The sequence below is a fragment of the Chiloscyllium punctatum genome, chromosome 24 (assembly GCF_047496795.1).
Source record: "Chiloscyllium punctatum isolate Juve2018m chromosome 24, sChiPun1.3, whole genome shotgun sequence".
Taxonomy (NCBI): domain Eukaryota; kingdom Metazoa; phylum Chordata; class Chondrichthyes; order Orectolobiformes; family Hemiscylliidae; genus Chiloscyllium; species Chiloscyllium punctatum.
The window spans coordinates 58,914,924-58,934,449 of NC_092762.1; the positions used below are offsets into that span (position 1 = coordinate 58,914,924).

General features: G+C 41.0%; 2 protein-coding genes across 3 annotated transcripts in view; one reads left to right on the forward strand and one right to left on the reverse strand.

The window, feature by feature from the left end:
- The window catches only part of r3hdm4 (R3H domain containing 4), a 28,015-nt gene extending 22,563 nt beyond the window's left edge, over window positions 1-5,452 (forward strand). For both annotated transcript variants that reach the window (XM_072593926.1, XM_072593927.1), the window contains one exon: window positions 71-5,452. In XM_072593926.1, the coding sequence (XP_072450027.1) occupies window positions 71-174 (104 nt within the window). In that variant the 3' untranslated portion in view covers window positions 175-5,452. The remainder of the gene's footprint in view (window positions 1-70) is intronic.
- Window positions 3,432-13,231, reverse strand: LOC140494587 (iron-sulfur cluster assembly 1 homolog, mitochondrial-like). The gene is made up of 4 exons (XM_072593928.1): window positions 13,123-13,231; window positions 7,793-7,846; window positions 5,186-5,291; window positions 3,432-3,613 (listed from the first exon to the last, which is right to left on the reverse strand). Exons 1-4 carry the CDS (start codon window positions 13,201-13,203, stop codon window positions 3,465-3,467), a joined length of 390 nt encoding a protein of 129 aa, XP_072450029.1. The 5' UTR covers window positions 13,204-13,231; the 3' UTR covers window positions 3,432-3,464.
- Between the last annotated feature and the right edge of the window lie 6,295 nt (window positions 13,232-19,526).

Below are 19,526 nucleotides of genomic sequence, written 5' to 3' on the forward strand. Positions count from 1 at the left end.
GTTAATTCAGCTTTGTACTTGGCGTGTAATTGAACTTGCCATACCACTTTATTTGTGCGATCTTTTATAGGTTCTGACTGCAATGGAAAACGGCAGACAGAAGTAAGCAACAAAGGGACAGATTTTCTGCCGCCTGTGCCTCTGTTATCTGCCTACCTAGAACAGAAGAGATGATCATGAAATTATCCCCATCATATTTCAGTTGGACGTGTAAATGTTAAGTGACTAATCAGCTGCCAAAGTATCTTTGTGTAAAATCCTCCATGCTGCTTAGTCACACATTAGGAACTAAAACCAATGGTTCCTATTTTATGGATATAAAGTTATTGATTGCTTTATCTGCTTAAAGCCACAAATACGTTTTTGAATGTAATGTTCAGTTTTGAAGATTGATAAAAAAATATGATGCACCACTTTTATTTTTCTATATTTCGCTTTCTGGTATATTCAATATTGATGGGGAAAGTAAATGTCTTCTGCAGACTGGTTTATGTGACATTGAATACTATGGCTACTTGTTTAATTTATGAACAATTCTAGTTTGTTTTTTATTCTGCCTGGCTTGTGGAAGCCACCCAATATTTGGGGGGGGGGGGGGGGGGGGGCACAGATGGAGGAGCTGAATAATTCCAGAGATGCACCAACTTCAAATTTTTATCTCATTTGCCAATTCTTTATCTAAGAGTCTGCAATGAGTTAGTATTGGTGTGATCACACTGCTCACTGAGAATTCCCATGAGTCTATAAACCCTAACCCTACTGGGATGTATAGCTAAGGAACCACACATACATGAAGAGTATTTTATCTCTAATATGGTGGGTTGATGGAAAATATTTTAATACATCATAAAGAATGTTTAGTTGTGAATCTGTAGGTAACATTAGGTATTGCAGAAAGTAATAGCATCTTCTGCATGTGATTTGTATTAATTTTACTTCAAGAATTAATAGACAAATTAAGAGTCAGTATGGATTTTGGCCTGTATATTATTAATAAAGGAAGAAAAATACAGACTTTGATTTGGACTGAAATAGGTGAAGTGTTGTATGGTATTATTTATCTGGAGATTTCCACATGGTGTGAATTTAGTCACCAGGAATTACGATTTTTAAATAAGTTAACTTCTGTTTCATTAAGCATGCGCTGTTTAGTAAACAAAGTTTGTCAGTGATATTCAGCACTCAGACCTTGGGTAATTTTAACATTTCTACAGAATTTAATTATTTTCTCAGCATTGTTCTGTTTGCTAAGTAAAATATTTCCAATTGCAGTGTCACACACTTGCCACCTACTTTAGCTGCTGTGACTCAATGCTCCTCATCAGCTGGTGTGTAAATGTAACTTGATTCGAGTTAAACAGTCCTGAGAAGTCCCAGCTTCAGTTTCCTAATTAGTATGGACTTGATAGTTGGCAGCTGAGACAGCAGACAGCAGTTTAAGATCAGTAATTTAACTTGGGATGGAACAAACATTCCACAATCTGTGACAAGATGACTGGACTAATTTCTTTTGGTGGTCAAGTTGTCTTTTCTTTCAGTGGTCAAGTTGTCTTTTCTTTCAGTGGTCAAGTTGTCTTTTCTTTCAGTGGTCAAGTTTTTTTTCTTTCAGTGGTCAAGTTGTCTTTTCTTTCAGTGGTCAAGTTTTTTTTCTTTCAGTGGTCAAGTTGTCTTTTCTTTCAGTGGTCAAGTTTTTTTTCTTTCAGTGGTCAAGTTGTCTTTTTTTTCAAGAGGCTAGCTTGTTTGGCGTGCTTATTATTTGCAATATTTTCTAAAAACACCTGCAGGAGTTTTGTCTTTGGAAGATATCAATGCTGACTGATGCCCAAAAAAAGTCTACATCTGCCCTACAAAATATGGTTCTGCAGTTTTACTTTCAGAATTGTTATAATCTGCCAATCCTTTTTATAAAATTCAATTTCCAATGAGTTACTAAATGACAGTTTTGCAGTTTTGATTACAAATCACTGTCTTTTTCTGCTAAACCACTTCCATTTTTAGTTGTAATGCAGAAAAACTTTAAAAGACTAGTCATTGTTGTCTGGTTTTCACCTTCTTGCAAATCCAATAGATCAATATATTAATAAATTCTAGAAGGTAGACTTTTTCATGGAAAAACTTTAAGTACATTGGTTGGCTTTGTCTTAAAGATTTCTGTATAGTATGTAGAAATTGTTAACAAACAAACTTCAACCTGTTACATATTTCATGTTATCAGGATGGAATAGAAGGCAGAATAAAAGATTGATTTAATTCAAAATCCTTGTCACAAATGTTATTCATTGTCTCAAGCCACTTAACAGTATAAAGATAGCTGATTTTTTATCTTTTGTTGTACACCCAAAAGATTTCCAATCCCATTTTTAAAGTGTAAATTTAAAATAAATTCAGCAAAATTATCTAATTCTTTAACTTTATTTTGTTTTCATACAAATTATTTATATACCATAAAAATATATTTTCAACATTTGGCTTAAACTGCTAACATATACAGCAATTTAATGAACTTGTCGCACATCCAAGATCATGAAATTACAGGCATTCCCCATATTGCAAAGGAGTTTCGTTCTTGAGTCCATTCCAAGTTGCAGCACAATGCAGGACAATATAAAATAGCCATTTGTAAGTATAGGCAATGTTCAAATATTAGATCTTTAAACTTACATCCCTGTATGGCATTGTTTGTATACAGGAACTCATAAGTTGGGGTCCCCTATATTTTTCAGCACTCCAATTATTGCATCAACACAAATTCCTGTCTGTTAACTAATGCACAGTTGTTTAATTATCTGTACATGTTAAGCAATACAACAATAATAACACTTGCATCCACAAGTCACAAAATTGCCAGAGTGGTGTCAAATCTCAATTCATTTGCTGATTTAGGCACTTCTGTAAATGAACAGAAATAAAACTCCCAGAGTACACAACTGCCTGAGAGTTCAGGCAAACTATTACTTACAACTAGGATGTATATTTTAGAGTTACTCTTGACCAAATAATCCCTTTCCACCTTGTGTAAAAATATTAAGCACTACTCAGTTTTATACACACCACCACCAAAGACTGCACACTATCAAGCAAGGCATTAGCAATGATCATTCTTTATACAAAAAGGAACAGCAAAAAAATTTGGACTTTTAACTTTTCTATTCCAAGTATTTAAATTGAACATTGACATGAGTACAAGATTCTAATCACACGCTTCCTGTATTCAAAATAAGGAGAACAGTTATATTCTTGTTTTCTAAAGGGCTAATTATTGATGCAAACATAGGTGAAAATCTGCAACTGAGTGACGGATGTCACTATTACAGGTTTAAAGTTCCCTTTGGTAATCTCAGACTTGTACTGTTTTACTGTAAGAATCCACAGACATTATATTTAAATAAATCTGAGAAAATTACAAAGCTCAACAATGCAATCACACCAGCTTAATTTTATACACACATTTATTTTCTGAATAATTACATAGTAAAGCTTTCACCACATCCACATGTTCCTTTAATATTTGGGTTATTGAAAATAAATTCATTAGAGAGTTTTGTTTCAATGTAATCCATTTCTGTGCCTAGTAGGGTTAACTGTGCTTTCTGGTCAATGAACACACGCACACCTGAAAATGAAATAATGCAATGAATGGACTAGATAATAGTGTAGAATAAGGCAGTTTGTAAAAATATTCATTAATTGAATGATCAAAAGCTTACAGCAGACAGTCTGTCCTTTTGAATACCTCAAGTGAACCTGCATCCATCAAATTTACAGGCAGCATATTCTTGTCAAACTACTCATTGTGTAAGTTTTTTCTGAAGCATCCTTGTTTCATTTACACATACATTAATCTCCTCAGCATAGGCAATATTGGTGAGACCAGCTGAAGATTCATGGCAGGGATGGAGATCTGGATATTGTCTTTGCCTTTGATTTCGGCTCTTGTTGTTAATTCGACTATTATATTTTAAGATCGCGCTGGAGAGCTCTGTACGCCTGTGCTCGGGCACATGTGACAATATAATCGAAACTAATCTAATCTGACCGCAGTAAATACAGTATATGTGTGAATCAAGAAGTGTGAGCCATAGTTCATCTATCACTGTACTCATTGATCGAAAGTGGCCCTAGTCAAGGTAACATTGATTTTAAGTGCTCATACTTATTCTGTAGTCCTTTCATGGCCTTGGTTTTCACCAATCCATAAGCTTTGGTACTTCTCTAATATTGGCCTCTTGAGAATCCCTAGTTTTAACGGCTCTACCTCTGGGGTTCTGTTTTCAGTTCAGTAGGCTTTAAGCCCTGGAATTCCTCTCAAAATCTTTCTGCATTTCTACTTTTACTTCTTTAAGACTTTTCTTAAAAGTTCTCTTTGACCAAACTTTTAGCCTTTCACTCTAATATCACCTTAGACAGATCAATGTTAAATGCTGTTTTATAAAACTCTTCTACAAAGTGTCTTTTATTACTTTAAATACAAATTACTATCGAATCAAATGGTTGTGCATCTGTCTTGCTCTAGAAACGTGAACAAAACTCCATCCTAGCATGCCAATGCCCTATTAAAAGACTGTTATACTGAAAGTGGTCTCATCATTTGAATGAGACATCAAACTGAACCCAAGGCAGATATAAAATATTCCTTGGCATGACTGTGCAAAGCTAGGAAATTATTGCCAGTATTCTGACCAATACTTTGCCTCAATAAATATCACAAAATACAAGATTATTTGGTCATTATCATGTGCTGCTCGTGGGGGGTTGCTGTGGACCAATTGGTTGCTCTGACTACAACAGTGAATACGCTTAAAATGCTTTAAATTGAGACAACCTGAATGGCACTATGCTAATTCAATTTTTTTTTGTTTATCTTCCTTTAGAAATCAAAGTTCCATATTCCTTGTAAAGACAAGGTTTCCCACACGTCAAACAAACACCATCACTCAGTTCTCTTTCACTCTCTGAAGAAAATTCATTATGATAAAGCAAGCACAAGCAACAGACCACTTGCTGCAAATCGTTGACTTGAAAATTATGAAAATGTGAGGCTCGAAAGCTAACATACATAAACGAAAAGAAAATAAATTCCCAGCAAACCAAGAATGCTTAGTTTGGATTGATGTTCCAAAAACAAATGTGGTAGACTTGACAAACAGATTTCACCATGAATTAAGAGATTGCTAACATTGCATACCATCCTGATTAACTTCTTCATCAAACTTCCCTTTCTCTGTTGCATACTCTATCATGTATGAGAGACCACTGCAGCCACGAGTGCGGACTCCAACTTTCAAACCAACCTGAAGAATAAATGGGAAAACTCTATAAACAACAAGTTGCATTAAAGCAGGATTAGTACAGTTTTAGTAAATACACTTACAAAATAAGTCCTGAAATGAAACTAGGATACGCCCTTAACTGTACATATAAAATCATAAATAAAGGTCCTTAGATTATGTGATTATGTTTCAATGTTCTATCTTTTCACTACAAATGTAAGAAAAATAAGTATATCTAAATCATGTGAATAATTAAGAGAGTGCTAGTCCTCTAGAAAATGAGAATGTGGAGTTGATGGTAAGTAAAAAACAAAGTGGCAGAATTCATTTTGCTCAATGCTTCACTATGGAAGACACACAATGTTCCAGTGATAGCTGTAAATTAGTGGGTGAAATGAGGAGAGAAACTTCGTCAAATTACAATCGCCAGGGAAGTAGGACCATGCTTTTTTTTATTATTCAAGGGTTGTGACCCAGCATTCATAGCCCATCCCTGGTTGCCATTGAGAAGACAGTGATGAGCTGCCTGCTTGAAATGCTGCAGCCCATTTGGTGTAGGTACATCCAGAATGCTCTTTGGGATGGAGTTTCAGATTTTAAGCCAGCGACTTATGGAGCTGCAGGCTGATAAGCCTCTGTGTACTGAGTAACTGCATTCTAGGGTCTTTGAAAAAGTGGCTAATGGGGCAGAGGATGTGTTGGTGTTAATTTTCCAGAATTCACAAGTTTCTGGAAAGGCTCCACAATTGCAGTAGATAGGATAGTGAAGAGGGCATTTGGTTTGCTTTCCTTTATTGGACAGAGCATTGAGTATAGGAGCTGGGAGGTCATGTTGTGGCTGTACAGGACATTGGCTAAGCCACCTTTGGAATATTGTGTGCAACTCTGGTCTCCTTCCTATCAGAAAGATAGGGTGAAACTTGAAAGGGTTCAGAAAAGATTAACAAGGATGTTGCCAGGGTTGGAGGATCTGAGCTACAGGGAAAGGCTGAATAGGCTGGGGCTGTTTTTCCTGGAGCATCGGAGGCTGCGGGATGACCTTATCGAGGTTATAAATTCATGAGAGGCATGGATAGGGTAAATAAACAAGGTCTTTTCCCTGGGGTGGGGGAGTCCAGAACTAGATGGCATAGGTTTAGGGTGAGGGGGGAAAAAATTTAAAAGGGGACCTAAGGGGCAACGTTTTAATGCAGAAGGTGTGCATGAATGGAATGAGCTGCCATGAGCTGTGGTGGAGGCTGGTACAATTACAATATTTAAAAGGCATCTAGATGGATATATGAATAGAAAGGGTTTAGAGGGATATGGGATTAAATTAGGAGAGGATATCTGGTCAGCATGGACGAGTTGGACCGAAGGATCTGTTTTCCAGCTCTACATCTCTATGACTAAGACTCTACGACTGCAAAGTAGCAAATGTAACCTCTATTCAAAAGGCAGGCAACTACATTTGTAAGCCAATTAGCTTAACATGTGTCATGGAACATAAGAAGAGAATGAGGCCATTCACCACTTCACCATTGAATATGATCGTGGCTGATCGAAACTTCAATGCCTTTCAACCATACAATTCCCATAACCATTCATGCCATGCATAATGAAAAAAAACTATCAACGTCCACATTATTCTCAAAGACTGGGCTTCCATGGACCTCAGGGTTAGAGAATTCCAAAGACTCTCCGCTCTCAGTCCTAAATTGTATTCCTCTTAGTTTTAAATTGTGCCTCTTGGTTCTTCTGTCAAAAGTGTTATAATCAATCATTAGAGAGGTATAACTGGCACTTAGAAAAAGTCAAGGAAGGAGTCAGTGTGGTTATGTAAAAGGGAAATCATATTTAATGAACTTACTGGAGTTCTGTGTTGTGGATAAGGGGCATCTGTTCATGAAGTATACTTGGATTTTGTGAGGCAGTTGACAAGGTGCAGGAGAAAAGCTTATTGCACAAAGTAGAAACGTATTGTGAAGGAAGAACAAGAAATTGGGCAAAGAGCTCAGAATTGCAGGGTGGGGGAGTACAATCCTGCACTTTGAGGGTGGGGGAGGAGAGGATGAGATTGGAACAGAGGGGAAGAGAGAGATTTTGACTTGGGAGTGTGGTGAGAGATCAAGAGTGGAGGCAGAGGGGAGTAGGGAGTGGAAGATAGTCAGAGACGGCAAAAGCTCCTGGCTCCTGGGCTTCCTTTGTCCCTGCTTCTGTGACCTCTCTCCACCACTGAAGCCCAACATGTGCAGTGATACATTGGCATGTGACATCACAGCAAGTGTATGTGATGATGTCAGTGCTTAGAAACATGATTGTTCCCAAATGAGTGTGAATGCACAATTGCCCACAGACGTCAATGAACACTGCCTTAATTCTATTGCCTAACCAAAATCTATTCACCTCTGTCTATTATTCAATGATCCCATGTCCTCCGCTTCTGAGGCAATGTTCCAAAGCTGCGCTGCACAACCTTCAGAGAAAAAAAAGTTCTCATCTACTTAAACTCTTAATTAATAAACAAGTACAATTTCACGTACACATTCTGGTCTCTGTTGCAGTAGAGTCTTAATTCTGTTGACAGCAGATGAAGTCTGAAAATGAAAAGCATAAATACAAAATTAAAAATCTAAGTTGTTACAGATAGGAAAAAAAAGAGGTTTGAAGACACTATTTGACTGTAGCGATACCACTGAAGTGAATGCTAGAGTTCAGAAGACAACTTAAATCAATTTTCCTTTTCTGTTCTAGAGGAATGTTAATGATTCCACAGTGTTATTTCTCTCTCAACTAACATGAATCTCAAATTAATTGGTCATTTATTTTCAGTTTGGTGGTAACTCCAGAAAATTGACTATTGTAGCTTTGTAACAACTACAAACACAGCAACAATGACCATTTTGCTAAAATGATCCTTTGTATGAACTGGATGAGCTATCTTTGCCAATAGCATTATATATTATTTAACAGTACCTAAACGGAGCCGGATAAGAAGTATTACACTGCTCGCTAATCTCCCAGTCATTGTTCATGGTGATATGAGCAAAGTTGTGACTTTGAATTGTGGATGTAGATCCCCAATGGAAAGCTGATCTATCAATCAATGGACACAGGAAGCTAACTGTACATTTATGGCTACATATCAGAAGTGGTCAGCATGGATCAATTATGTTACTCTCTGGTTAAAGAGTTTATTTTCTATTTACAATCATGTTGAGGGTCTGTGCTAGATGCAAGTACGAGATGCTATGACTAGTAAATATCTTGTAATATTGTTTAGAGTCAATACAGCACAGTAGCAGACCCTTTGGTCCAACTTGTCCATGCTAAGCAGACTTTCCAAACTAAACAAGTCCCACTTGCCTGAGTTTGGCCCATATCCCTCTGAACCTTTCCTATTTGTGTACCTGTCCAATATCGTTTAAATGTTGTAACTGTCTGTGCACCTAACACTTTCTCCAGCAGTTCAGTCGACCTATAAACCATACTTTATGTTAAAAGGTTGTCCCCCAGGTCCTTTTAAACTTTTCCCCTCTCAGTCTAAAGCTATACCCTCTAGTTTTGAATGCCCCTACCCCATAGAAAAGACCTTTACTATCACCTTATCTATGCTTCATGATTTTATAAACCTCTATAAAGTCAACAGTCACTCTCCTATGCTCTAGGGAGAAAAGTCTCAGCCCATCCAGGCTGTCCTTATAACTCAAAACCTCCAGTACCAGTAACATTATTGTAAATCTTTTCTGCACCCTTTCCAATTTAATAACATCCTATAGCAGGGCAACAGGAACTGTATGCAGTGCTCCAAAAGTGGCATCATCAGTGTCCTGTAAAGCCCTACATGACACCCAAACTCCTATACTCAATGCTCTGACCAATGAAGGCATGTATGCCAAACACTTTTTTCATCATCCTGGCTATATGCGATAATAACTCAAAAGAACTACATACCTAAAACCCTAGGTCTCTCTGTTCAACACCACTCTCCAGGGCCCTACCATGAACTGTGTAAAGTCCTGTTTTAATTTGTGTTACCAAAATGCAACACCTTGCATTTGTCTACATTAAACTTCATCTGCCACTCATTGGCCCAGCTGATCAAGATCCCATTGTATCCTTAGATAACCTTCTTCACTGTCCATTATACCACCAATTTCAGTGTCATCTGCAACCATGCTTCCTATATTCTCATCCAAATGATTTATATAAATGACAACAACTGTGAACCCAGCATTGATCTTTGCGGAACACTGCTGGTCATAGGCCCCCAGTCTGAAAATGAACCCTCTATCACCATCCTGTGTTTCCTACTGTCAAGCCAATTTTGTATCCAATTGGCTCCGTCTCCATGTGATTTAACTTCACTAACCAGTCTACCATGTGGAACCTTGCTGAAAGTCTTGCTAAAGTCCATGCAGACAATGTCTACCATTCTGCCCTCATTGATCCTCTTGGTCACATCCTCAAAAAAACTCAATCAAGTTTGAGAGAGACAATTTCCCATGTACAATGACCATCCCAAATCAGTCCCTGCCTCTCCAAATATGGTGAGTCAGAAGTTTTACAATCACAAGATATTATGAAAGAAGTTCAACCTCTATTCTCCCACGCTGAATTAGGTGTCATATTTGAAGGCAATAGTCTGGCAATTCAGAACTAAGACATGGAGAAATTTCTCGACTCAGGTGTGAATATTTCTAAGCATCTATCTCACAGACTTGTGGATGCTCAATTAATGAGAATATTCAAGAAAGAGATTGATGGGGTTTTGTTTTGTCACTATGAAAACCCTTATGAAATAGAGCTTATGTGAAAGTTCAGCCATGACTTTAATGAATGGCAGAACAGATTTTATGAGCTGTTATGTATTAATTCCATTTCTTATGTTTTCATATGAAGTCACTGTTGGGAGTTGTCAGAATTGGAAACTGTTATAGCTCAGCCACTGGTGAATGTGTGGTCTTGTAGTTTATGACTGTTACAAAGAAGTCATGGATACCAAAATACAGAAGAAAAATAAGGGAGTCCCTGGATTCAAATAGGACTCCAAATGCAGTTTTGAATCCTTGGGAATTGCTGGGAATTTGACTAATGGTTGAAGTGGGGACTAACAATTCCTGAGTTGAGATCACAGGTGAATGGGCTTCATCAAAATCATCTGAATCAAATCAAAATCAATAATATAACTGCAGATGCAATATTTTCTGATGTACGATATATATATTGACAAATCATATTTATAAATTCTCAAAAGTTGGTGCTGGTGTTAAAATGACAGGCAGGGCTTAGAGTACACATTTTGTAAGCATTACACATTCATATTAGGTATATTAGAGTGATGGTAAAGTTATAGGTTAAGAATGAGGGCACAGACAATCAATAGCAAAGCCTTGACATTGGCATTATGACACCAACTTTCATCAGAATAATTTATTATTTAAAATAGCAAAATACTGCAGATGCTAGAAATCCTAAAAGAAACAGAAAATGCTTGAAATCTTCATCTCAATAACATTTCACAAGACCATCTTGATGTGTTCACATTTCTGTCGCAGGTCTGCTGCAGTGTTCCAGTGACGTCTAACACAAGCTGGAAGAGTAGCTCATTTTCATTTTGGATACCCCTTCCGCCTTTCGGACTCAACATTTGAGTTCAACGTCTCAACACCAGGAATTCTGCACTCAAACTTTTTTTCCCCACTTCCTAACATTGGTTTTCTTTGCGCAGAGCTAACCTTTATCCTGCTATTCTCACCATTTTACAACTATCACTTTCACCAACCATTACTACTCCTTTTATCATTTGTTCTGAGAAGTCCATAATCTCTTAATTTCACTTGCCCTCTAACCACCTGCTGCCCTTCCCTTCTGTTCCAGTTGCTCCACCTCATCGTTTTCTACAGTATAAATTACATCAGTTTTCCACTTCACTTCAGTTCTAAAGGAGTTATACTAGCTTTGCTGGGAATACGGTTCAGAGGCATATACAAAAACTTGGAAGGAGTGTATCTCCAAGCTGAGGCAGAACTGGACTTATAGGAACACTGCTCTCTCTCCATTGTAGGTAAAAACCTGGTCATTAGGTGTAAGGTACTTTCGGTTTTGCTGCATGAGGCACAGGTCTCACCCATTCCTCAAATTTGCACCTTTGCAGTCTCTCGAGCCACCTTCATCTGGAGGCTGAAGGTGCACTGTGTTTGCAGGGACACCATGTATAAAGATCTGGATGGGCGGGGCAGGGAACATAACCAAATTTGCCTTTATCCTGATGGCCATCTTTGTGTATGGGTGCATCCAGCCATGTGCAGACCCTCTGCAAACTCCAAGTGTCACTGTGTACTGAGGTTATACCTGACCTTGGTGTTGAGACGGATGGGTCTAGTCTCAGCACATGGAATGGTCCAAGTAGCTGGACCATTCCGTACTATCTGACCTTTGTGGAAAAATGCGTAAAGAGAAACACCTCCGACCACAAGTCCATTAGGGAGTGGTCAGCATGTAACATCCTCAAGATCCTGCAAGAAAAGGAGAGGGTGGATCCTCAGGGTGGGTCCCTGAACAAGTGATCAAAGTCATTTGCTAGAATGCATTGTGATCAGAAATTTACAACAAGTACCAAGACATAGCCTGGCTAGTGGTGAGAAGGGCACTGCCTGTCAGATCCTTCATATATGCCCTGTCTCTGTGCCCCAACTCCACTGCCCTTGAAGCAGCTGCATTGGCAAACAGAATGTCATATTTCTCCGTCTGGGATGTGCCTGCAAAGGAGGTCTGGAGAGAGAAGAAGTTCGTTCCAAGCATCTTCATGATGCACAACTCTGTGATCCCAGGGCACACACCAATAGAAACATAAATTGCACCTGGATGACCAGCAACTTGGTGAAAGACACTCTTTAGTCTGTCTGAAACTTGCTCGTCTTCCAGTGCAAACAAGTGACCTCAACCGAGTGTTGCAGACTGGGACATTCCAAAATCCAGGTCTATGTACTGAGGGATGCACTAAAGCTTGGGTCAGCTGCCGCCCTGGCGCAGTAGGGAAAGGCCACTGTCCAAGGTCTTTCTGTCAAAATTTAATATGGGTCTGTTCAGTTATCAGACCCTCTCACTGCCTCCACATATGTAAATACCCTACGGCAGGAGTAAGAAATGCCTATACTTACTGCAATTGCAGAGAATGTCAATGTTTTTTTCTTGATATGCAAAGGCCTTATGGAACTGCTTTAGTACCTGTAGATAAAGATTTTTTTATGAATGAAGTAGACTTTTGCAATTAAAAAAATGTTGTTTTCTCTCTCCCGAGATGCTGCCTGGTCTGCTGGACTTTCCCAACACTTCTCCTGTTCTGATTTCAAACCTTCAGCATCTACAGTATTTCAGATCTCTCAAACTGAATCTACCTCTACCATATTGTCAGCAAGTCAATTCCAGACCCCAACGACTCACTGTATAATTGTTTCAGATCATCTCGCTGTTACCTTTCTGACCAATCACTTTAAAAATCGAGCCTCTGATTTTATGTGGATCACTTTGCCAATGGGAACAACTTCATCCCATGGAGCCTGTCCAAACCCCTCCACGATCTTGAACTGCGCTCCTCGGAACCTTCTCTTCAAGGTTAACAGCCCAGCTTCTACAATCTGTCTGATCCGCTGTAATCTCCAGCATTTGTTGTTTTTCACGATGGAGATGCCGGTGTTGGACTCGGGGGGTGTATAAAGTTAATGATTTTTAACTTTGTTGCTTTCAGTACAGGATCTACATAACTATCGGGTACCGGCCCACGGCAAAAACCTGGTGACGATGTGAACTTTCAGATTCCTGAGCACAGCTTCCGCGCCCGTGGGTTACCCCCGGCACTCCCTGTCCTTACCAGCAGGAGAGCCGCTCTCGCTGGGACCCTCAGCCGCCGATCTCTCGCCGCTCGGACACTCGTCCTCACTGCCGTCGCCATCTTGTCTCCTGCGTCACCTGCAACAACGCCGTCTCTGAGTGGCTGGCTGCAGGCCAATCACAGCGCGTCGTACTGTGTTATGCCAACGGATGGCGCCATGGCAACAGTGAGGGATGGAGTCAGAGCTGGGGCTAGTGCATTCTTTTACTCTCCATTATCAGCGGCTCGGCTCGCATTTTCTTTCTGTCAAATGTTTGTGGGGCTCGGTTGCCACTGAGGTGCTTTAAACCCAGGCTTTAGCCTCAGCCACTAGACGGTTTTTGACTTCACTTCTGCACCATATATCCTGGTGAGAAAGTAAAGAGAATGGAGGGCAAAGATTGTTCCTGAAGCAAGAGGTAAACAGGCTGGAAGAGTAGTCAAAACTGATTGGTAAATTTAGTATCAGGTTGTCTCTGGACATTCTCAAAATGGAAATCAATACTTTTGCATCTGGAAGTGTAATAGTAGGATTTCTGGTACATTTCCATCAATCGTGAACAAATCTATGGAATTTATGATTTTCTCATGTTTGCATCAATCCATCGCCTCCCTCTTAGAACATAGAACATAGAACAATACAGCACAGAACAGGCCCTTCGGCCCACGATGTTGTGCCGAACTTCTATCCTAGATTAAGCACCCATCCATGTACCTATCCAAATGCCGCTTAAAGGTCGCCAATGAATCTGACTCTACCACTCCCACGGGCAGCGCATTCCATGCCCCCACCACTCTGGGTAAAGAACCCACCCCTGACATCTCCCCTATACCTTCCACCCTTCACCTTAAATTTATGTCCCCTTGTAACACTCTGTTGTACCCGGGGAAAAAGTTTCTGACTGTCTACTCTATCTATTCCTCTGATCATCTTATAAACCTCTATCAAGTCACCCCTCAACCTTCGCCGTTCCAACGAGAAAAGGCCGAGAACTCTCAACCTATCCTCGTACGACCTACTCTCCATTCCAGGCAACATCCTGGTAAATCTTCTCTGCACCCTCTCCAAAGCTTCCACATCTTTCCTAAAGTGAGGCGACCAGAACTGCACACAGTACTCCAAATGTGGCCTAACCAAAGTCCTGTACAGCTGCAACATCACTTCACGACTCTTGAATTCAATCCCTCTGCTAATGAACGATAACACTCCATAGGCCTTCTTACAAACTCTATCCACCTGAGTGGCAACTTTCAAAGATCTATGAACATAGACCCCAAGATCCCTCTGTTCCTCCACCTGACCAAGAACCCTACCATTAACCCTGTATTCCGCATTCTTATTTGTTCTTCCAAAATAGACAACCTCACACTTGGCAGGGTTGAACTCCATCTGCCACTCCTCAGCCCAGCTCTGCATCATATCTAAGTCCCTCTGCAGCCGACAACAGCCCTCCTCACTGTCCACAACTCCACCTATCTTTGTATCATCTGCAAATTTACTGACCCACCCTTCGACTCCCTCATCTAAGTCATTAATAAAAATTACAAACAGCAGAGGACCCAGAACTGATCCCTGCGGAACTCCACTTGTAACTGGACTCCATGCTGAATATTTACCATCTACCACCACTCTCTGACTTTGACCGGTTAGCCAGTTTTCTATCCAATTGGCCAAATTTCCCTCTATCCCATGCCTCCTGACTTTCCGCATAAGCCTACAATGGGGAACCTTATCAAATGCCTTACTAAAATCCATGTACACTACATCCACTGCTCTACCCTCATCCACATGCTTGGTCACCTCCTCGAAGAATTCAATAAGACTTGTAAGGCAAGACCTACCCTTCACAAATCCGTGCTGGCTGTCCCTAATCAAGCAGTGTCTTTCCAGATACTCGTAAATCCTATCCCTCAGTACCCTTTCCATTACTTTGCCTACCACAGAAGTAAGACTAACTGGCCTGTAATTCCCGGGGTTATCCCTATTCCCTTTTTTGAACAGGGGCACAACATTCGCTACTCTCCAGTCCCCTGGTACCACCCCAGTTGCCAGTGAAGACGAGAAGATCATTGCCAACGGTACTGCAATTTCCTCTCTTGCTTCCCACATAATCCTAGGATATATCCCGTCAGGCCCGGGGGACTTGTCTATCCTCAAGTTGTTCAAAATGTCCAACACATCTTCCTTCCTAACAGGTATCTCTTCTAGCTTATCAGTCCGTTTCACACTCTCCTCTTCAACAATACGGTCCCTCTCGTTCGTAAATACTGAAGAGAAGTACTTGTTCAAGACCTCTCCTATCTCTTCCGACTCAATACACAGTCTCCGACCACTGTCCTTGATCGGACCTACCCTCGTTCTCGTCATTCTCAGGTTTCTCACATACGCATAGAATGCCTTGGGGTTATCCTTGATCCTATCCGCCAGGGATTTTTCATGCCCTCTCTTAGCTCTCCTAATCCCTTTCTTCAGGTCCCGTCTGGCTATCCTGTATCCCTCCACTGCTCTGTCTGAACCTTGTTTCCTCAACCTTATGTAAGCCTCCTTCTTCCTCTTTACTAGACATTCAACCTCCCTCGTCAACCAAGGCTCCCTCACACGACCATTTCTTTCCTGCCTGATCGGTACATACATATTAAGGACACGTCGTATCTGCTCCTTGAAAAAGTTCCACATTTCCACCACATCCTTCCCTGACAGCCTATGCTCCCAACGTATGCTCCTCAAATCCTGTCTTACAGCATCGTAATTTCCCTTCCCCCAATTGTAAAAACTTCCTTGTTGTGCGCACCTATCTCTCTCCATAACCAAGGTGAAAGTCACAGAATTGTGGTCACCATCACCAAAATGTTCACCCACTAACAAGCCCACCACTTGTCCTGGTTCATTACCGAGTACCAAATCCAATATGGCCTCCCCTCTGGTTGGACAATCTACATACTGCGTTAGAAAAGCTTCCTGGACACACTGCACAAACACCGCCCCATCCAATCTACTTGATCTAAAGAGCTTCCAATCAATATTTGGGAAGTTGAAGTCGCCCATGACTACGACCCTGTGGCTTCTGCACCTTTCCAAAATCTGTTTCCCAATCTGTTTCTCCACATCTCTGCTGCTATTGGGGGGCCTATAATAAACACCCAACAAGGTGACTGCACCTTTCCTATTTCTGACTTCAGCCCATACTACCTCCAGAGGCAGATCCCCCTCAAACTTCCTTTCTGCAGCCGTTATACCATTTCTAATTAGCAATGCCACCCCCCCTCCTTTTTTACCACCCTCCCTAATCTTACTGAAACATCTGTAACCAGGAACCTCCAACAGCCATTCCTGTCCCTCATCTATCCATGTTTCCGTGATGGCCACAACCTCGTAGTCCCAGGTACCGATCCACGCCTTAAGTTCACCCACCTTATTTCTGATACTCCTTGCATTGAAGTATACGCACTTGAGCCCATCTCTGTGTCCACAAGTAGTCCCTGTCAGTGCTACCTTCTCCACAGCCTCCCTACAGTCTTGGACATCCTGACACACAGCTAGCTTACTTGCTGGACTACAAGTCCGGATCCCATCCCCCTGCCAAATTAGTTTAAACCCCCCCGAAGAGTGCTAGCAAACCTACCCCCCAGGATATTGGTGCCCTTCTGGTTCAGGTGCAACCCGTCCTGTTTATACAGGTCCCACCTTCCCTAGAATGCAGTCCAATTGTCCAAATATCTGAAGCCCTCCCTCCTACACCATCCTTGCAGCCACGTGTTCAACTGCACTCTCTCCCTATTCTTTGCCTCTCTGTCACGTGGCACCGGCAACAACCCAGAGATGACGACTCTGTCTGTCCTAGCTCTTAGCTTCCAGCCTAACTCCTTGAGCTCTTGAGTGACCTCCCCACCCCTCTTCCTACCTATGTCGTTGGTGCCAATGTGTACCACGACTTCTGGCTGCACACCCTCCCCCTTAAGGATTCTGAAGACACGGTCCGAGACGTCTCGGACCCTAGCACCCGGGAGGCAACAAACCATCCAAGAGTCTCGCCCATGTCCACAGAACCGCCTGTCCGTCCCTCTAACTAGAGAGTCCCCAATAACTAGCGCTCTCCTCTTCTCCCCCTTTCCCTTCTGAATCTCAGAGCCACAGACCCCTTCACTGCAGCTTACACCTGCAAGGCTGTCCCCCCCAACAGTTTCCAAAGCTCTTCTGACCTAGCTGTACTTTTTGATCTTTGCAACACAAAAATTGAATTTGAATTTTTTTTCAAGTTTATTAAAATTAAAAGTCTTGAAGTTTGTGCTGATTTTATCTCTCAAGTGGGAATATCTGTATAATATGTGAGAAACAGAACTCACTCACAAATCAATTAGCCTGAGACAAAGCCTTGGAAACAAGAACAATTTATTACAGCCTTGCAAGGACCAGATGCTTCTGCAATCAAGCAGAAATGCGCGCCAAAACAGAGCCTGTTAGCTTTCTTATTCAGTTTACAAGTTGCGGAATCACGCCTCCCTTTTCCCATCCTATCATAAGCCGATTACCTCACTTGTTAGTTATTTTCTTATCTGGCCATCCTGCTGTCCTTGGCTGCATTCTTTATTCCTTGTTTGTTACAGCTTGTTCTTTTATCCAGTTTCTCTTATCATACTATAAGCTTTATTGTGAAATGCCCTTGCTGCTTCTTTTTGTGGTCAGCTACAACCCTTCATAGTTATTTCCTAGCTTAAAACTATTTTCTTTAAAAGATCCTCTATAGTAATTAAATTCTTAGCCTTAAGTATGCTACATGCTACAAGAATTCCGCGACCATTTGTATAATGTTCCCCTTCCCTTCCCCCACTACACCCCCTCCCCCACCTGCAAAAATAACATTTCTAATCTCCCACATACAGATTTATTCAATCTCTAATTTAGAATCACACCAATGTGGTGTCAACATCCAAAAACAACAAAATAGAGCTTGCGTCAAATCCATAAGGCTAATTTTTCTCTTATAATGATTGTTAGTACCTAGTAAATATCTTTCAAAGATAAAGAGTCATTGACTATTATGAAGAGTTATTTTTAAGTCAGGACCATAGATCTAGGTAATGTTTATAACTTCATAAATGTGGATCATTGGTATACCTTTTGGGGAAAGTAGGACCTGTACAAGGAGCACGGGTTACACCTGAACTGGAGAGGCACCAGTATCCTAGCCAGGAGGTTTGCTTGAGCTCTTTGGGATGATTTAAACTAGTTTGGCAGGGGGATGGGAACCAGAGTTATGGATCAGAGAATGGGGTAGCTGCTGAACAGGCAGATACAGCGTGCAGAGAGTCTGTGAGGAAAGATAGAAAGATTGATAGGGCAAGGTTGCAGTCAGTGTGAGGGGTTAAAGTGTGTCTATTTTAATGCAAGAAGTGTCAAGAATAAGGGTGATGAACTTAGAGCATGGATCATTGCTTGGAGTTACAATATTGTGGCCATTATAGAGACTTGGATATCACAAGTGTGGGAATGGTTGTTGGATGTTCCAAGGTTTTTATGTTTCAAAAGGAAAGGCACAGAAGTAATAGGATTGTTGTCACGAGTGAATTCAACTTTCCTACTATTGATTGGAGCCTCTTTAATGCAAATAAGTTGGATGGAGTAGATTTTGTCAGGTGTGTCCGGGTAGGATTCCTGACTCAATATGTAGATAGGCCGATTAGAAGGGAGCCCATATTGGATTTGGTGCTTAGCAATGAACGAGGTCAGGTGTCAGATCTCTAAGTGGGAGAGCATTTTGGTGATAGTGATCACAACTTGCTGATCTTTACTATAGTCATGGAGAGGGAGAGGAGCAGACAGTATGGGAAAGTATTTAATTGGGGGTATTACAATGCTATTAGGCAGGAACTGTGAAGCATATATGGGAGCAGATATTCTCTGGAAAAGGCACGACAGAAATGTAGAGATTGTTTAGAAAGCACTTGCTGTCAGTGCTGGATAGATTTGTCCCATTGAGTCAAGAAAAGGATGGTAAGGTGAAGGAATCTTGGATGACAAGAGATGTGGAACATCCAGTCAAGAGGAAGAAGGAAGCTTACTTAAGGTTGAGGAAGCAAGGATCAGACAGGGCTTTAGAGGATTATAAGGTAGCCAGGAAGGAACTGAAGAATGGACTTAGGAGAGCGAGAAGGGGGCATGAAAAAGCTTTGGAAGGTAGGATTAAGGAAACCCCAAGGTGTTCTATGCTGACTTGAGGAACAAGAGAATGGCCAGAATGAGGGCTAGTGGAGGGAATTTGTGCCTGGAGTCAAAGGAGGTAGGGGAGGTCCTTAATGAATATTTTGATTCAGTATTCACTACTGAGAGGGATCTTGTTGTTTGTGAGGACGGTGTGAAACAGGCTCATATGCTAGAACAGGTTGATGTTACGAATGAGGATGTG

Bases quoted from the DNA above. Each gene is read 5' to 3' on its own strand.
- LOC140494587 (XM_072593928.1), bottom strand. From the start codon at position 13,203: ATGGCGACGGCAGTGAGGACGAGTGTCCGAGCGGCGAGAGATCGGCGG. The intron at 7,847-13,122 runs GTAAGGACAGGG...TTTCATTTTCAG, and splicing joins CGAGAGCGGCTCTCCTGCTG to ACTTCATCTGCTGTCAACAG. The intron at 5,292-7,792 runs GTACGTGAAATT...TTTATTCTTCAG, and splicing joins TGCAACAGAGACCAGAATGT to GTTGGTTTGAAAGTTGGAGT.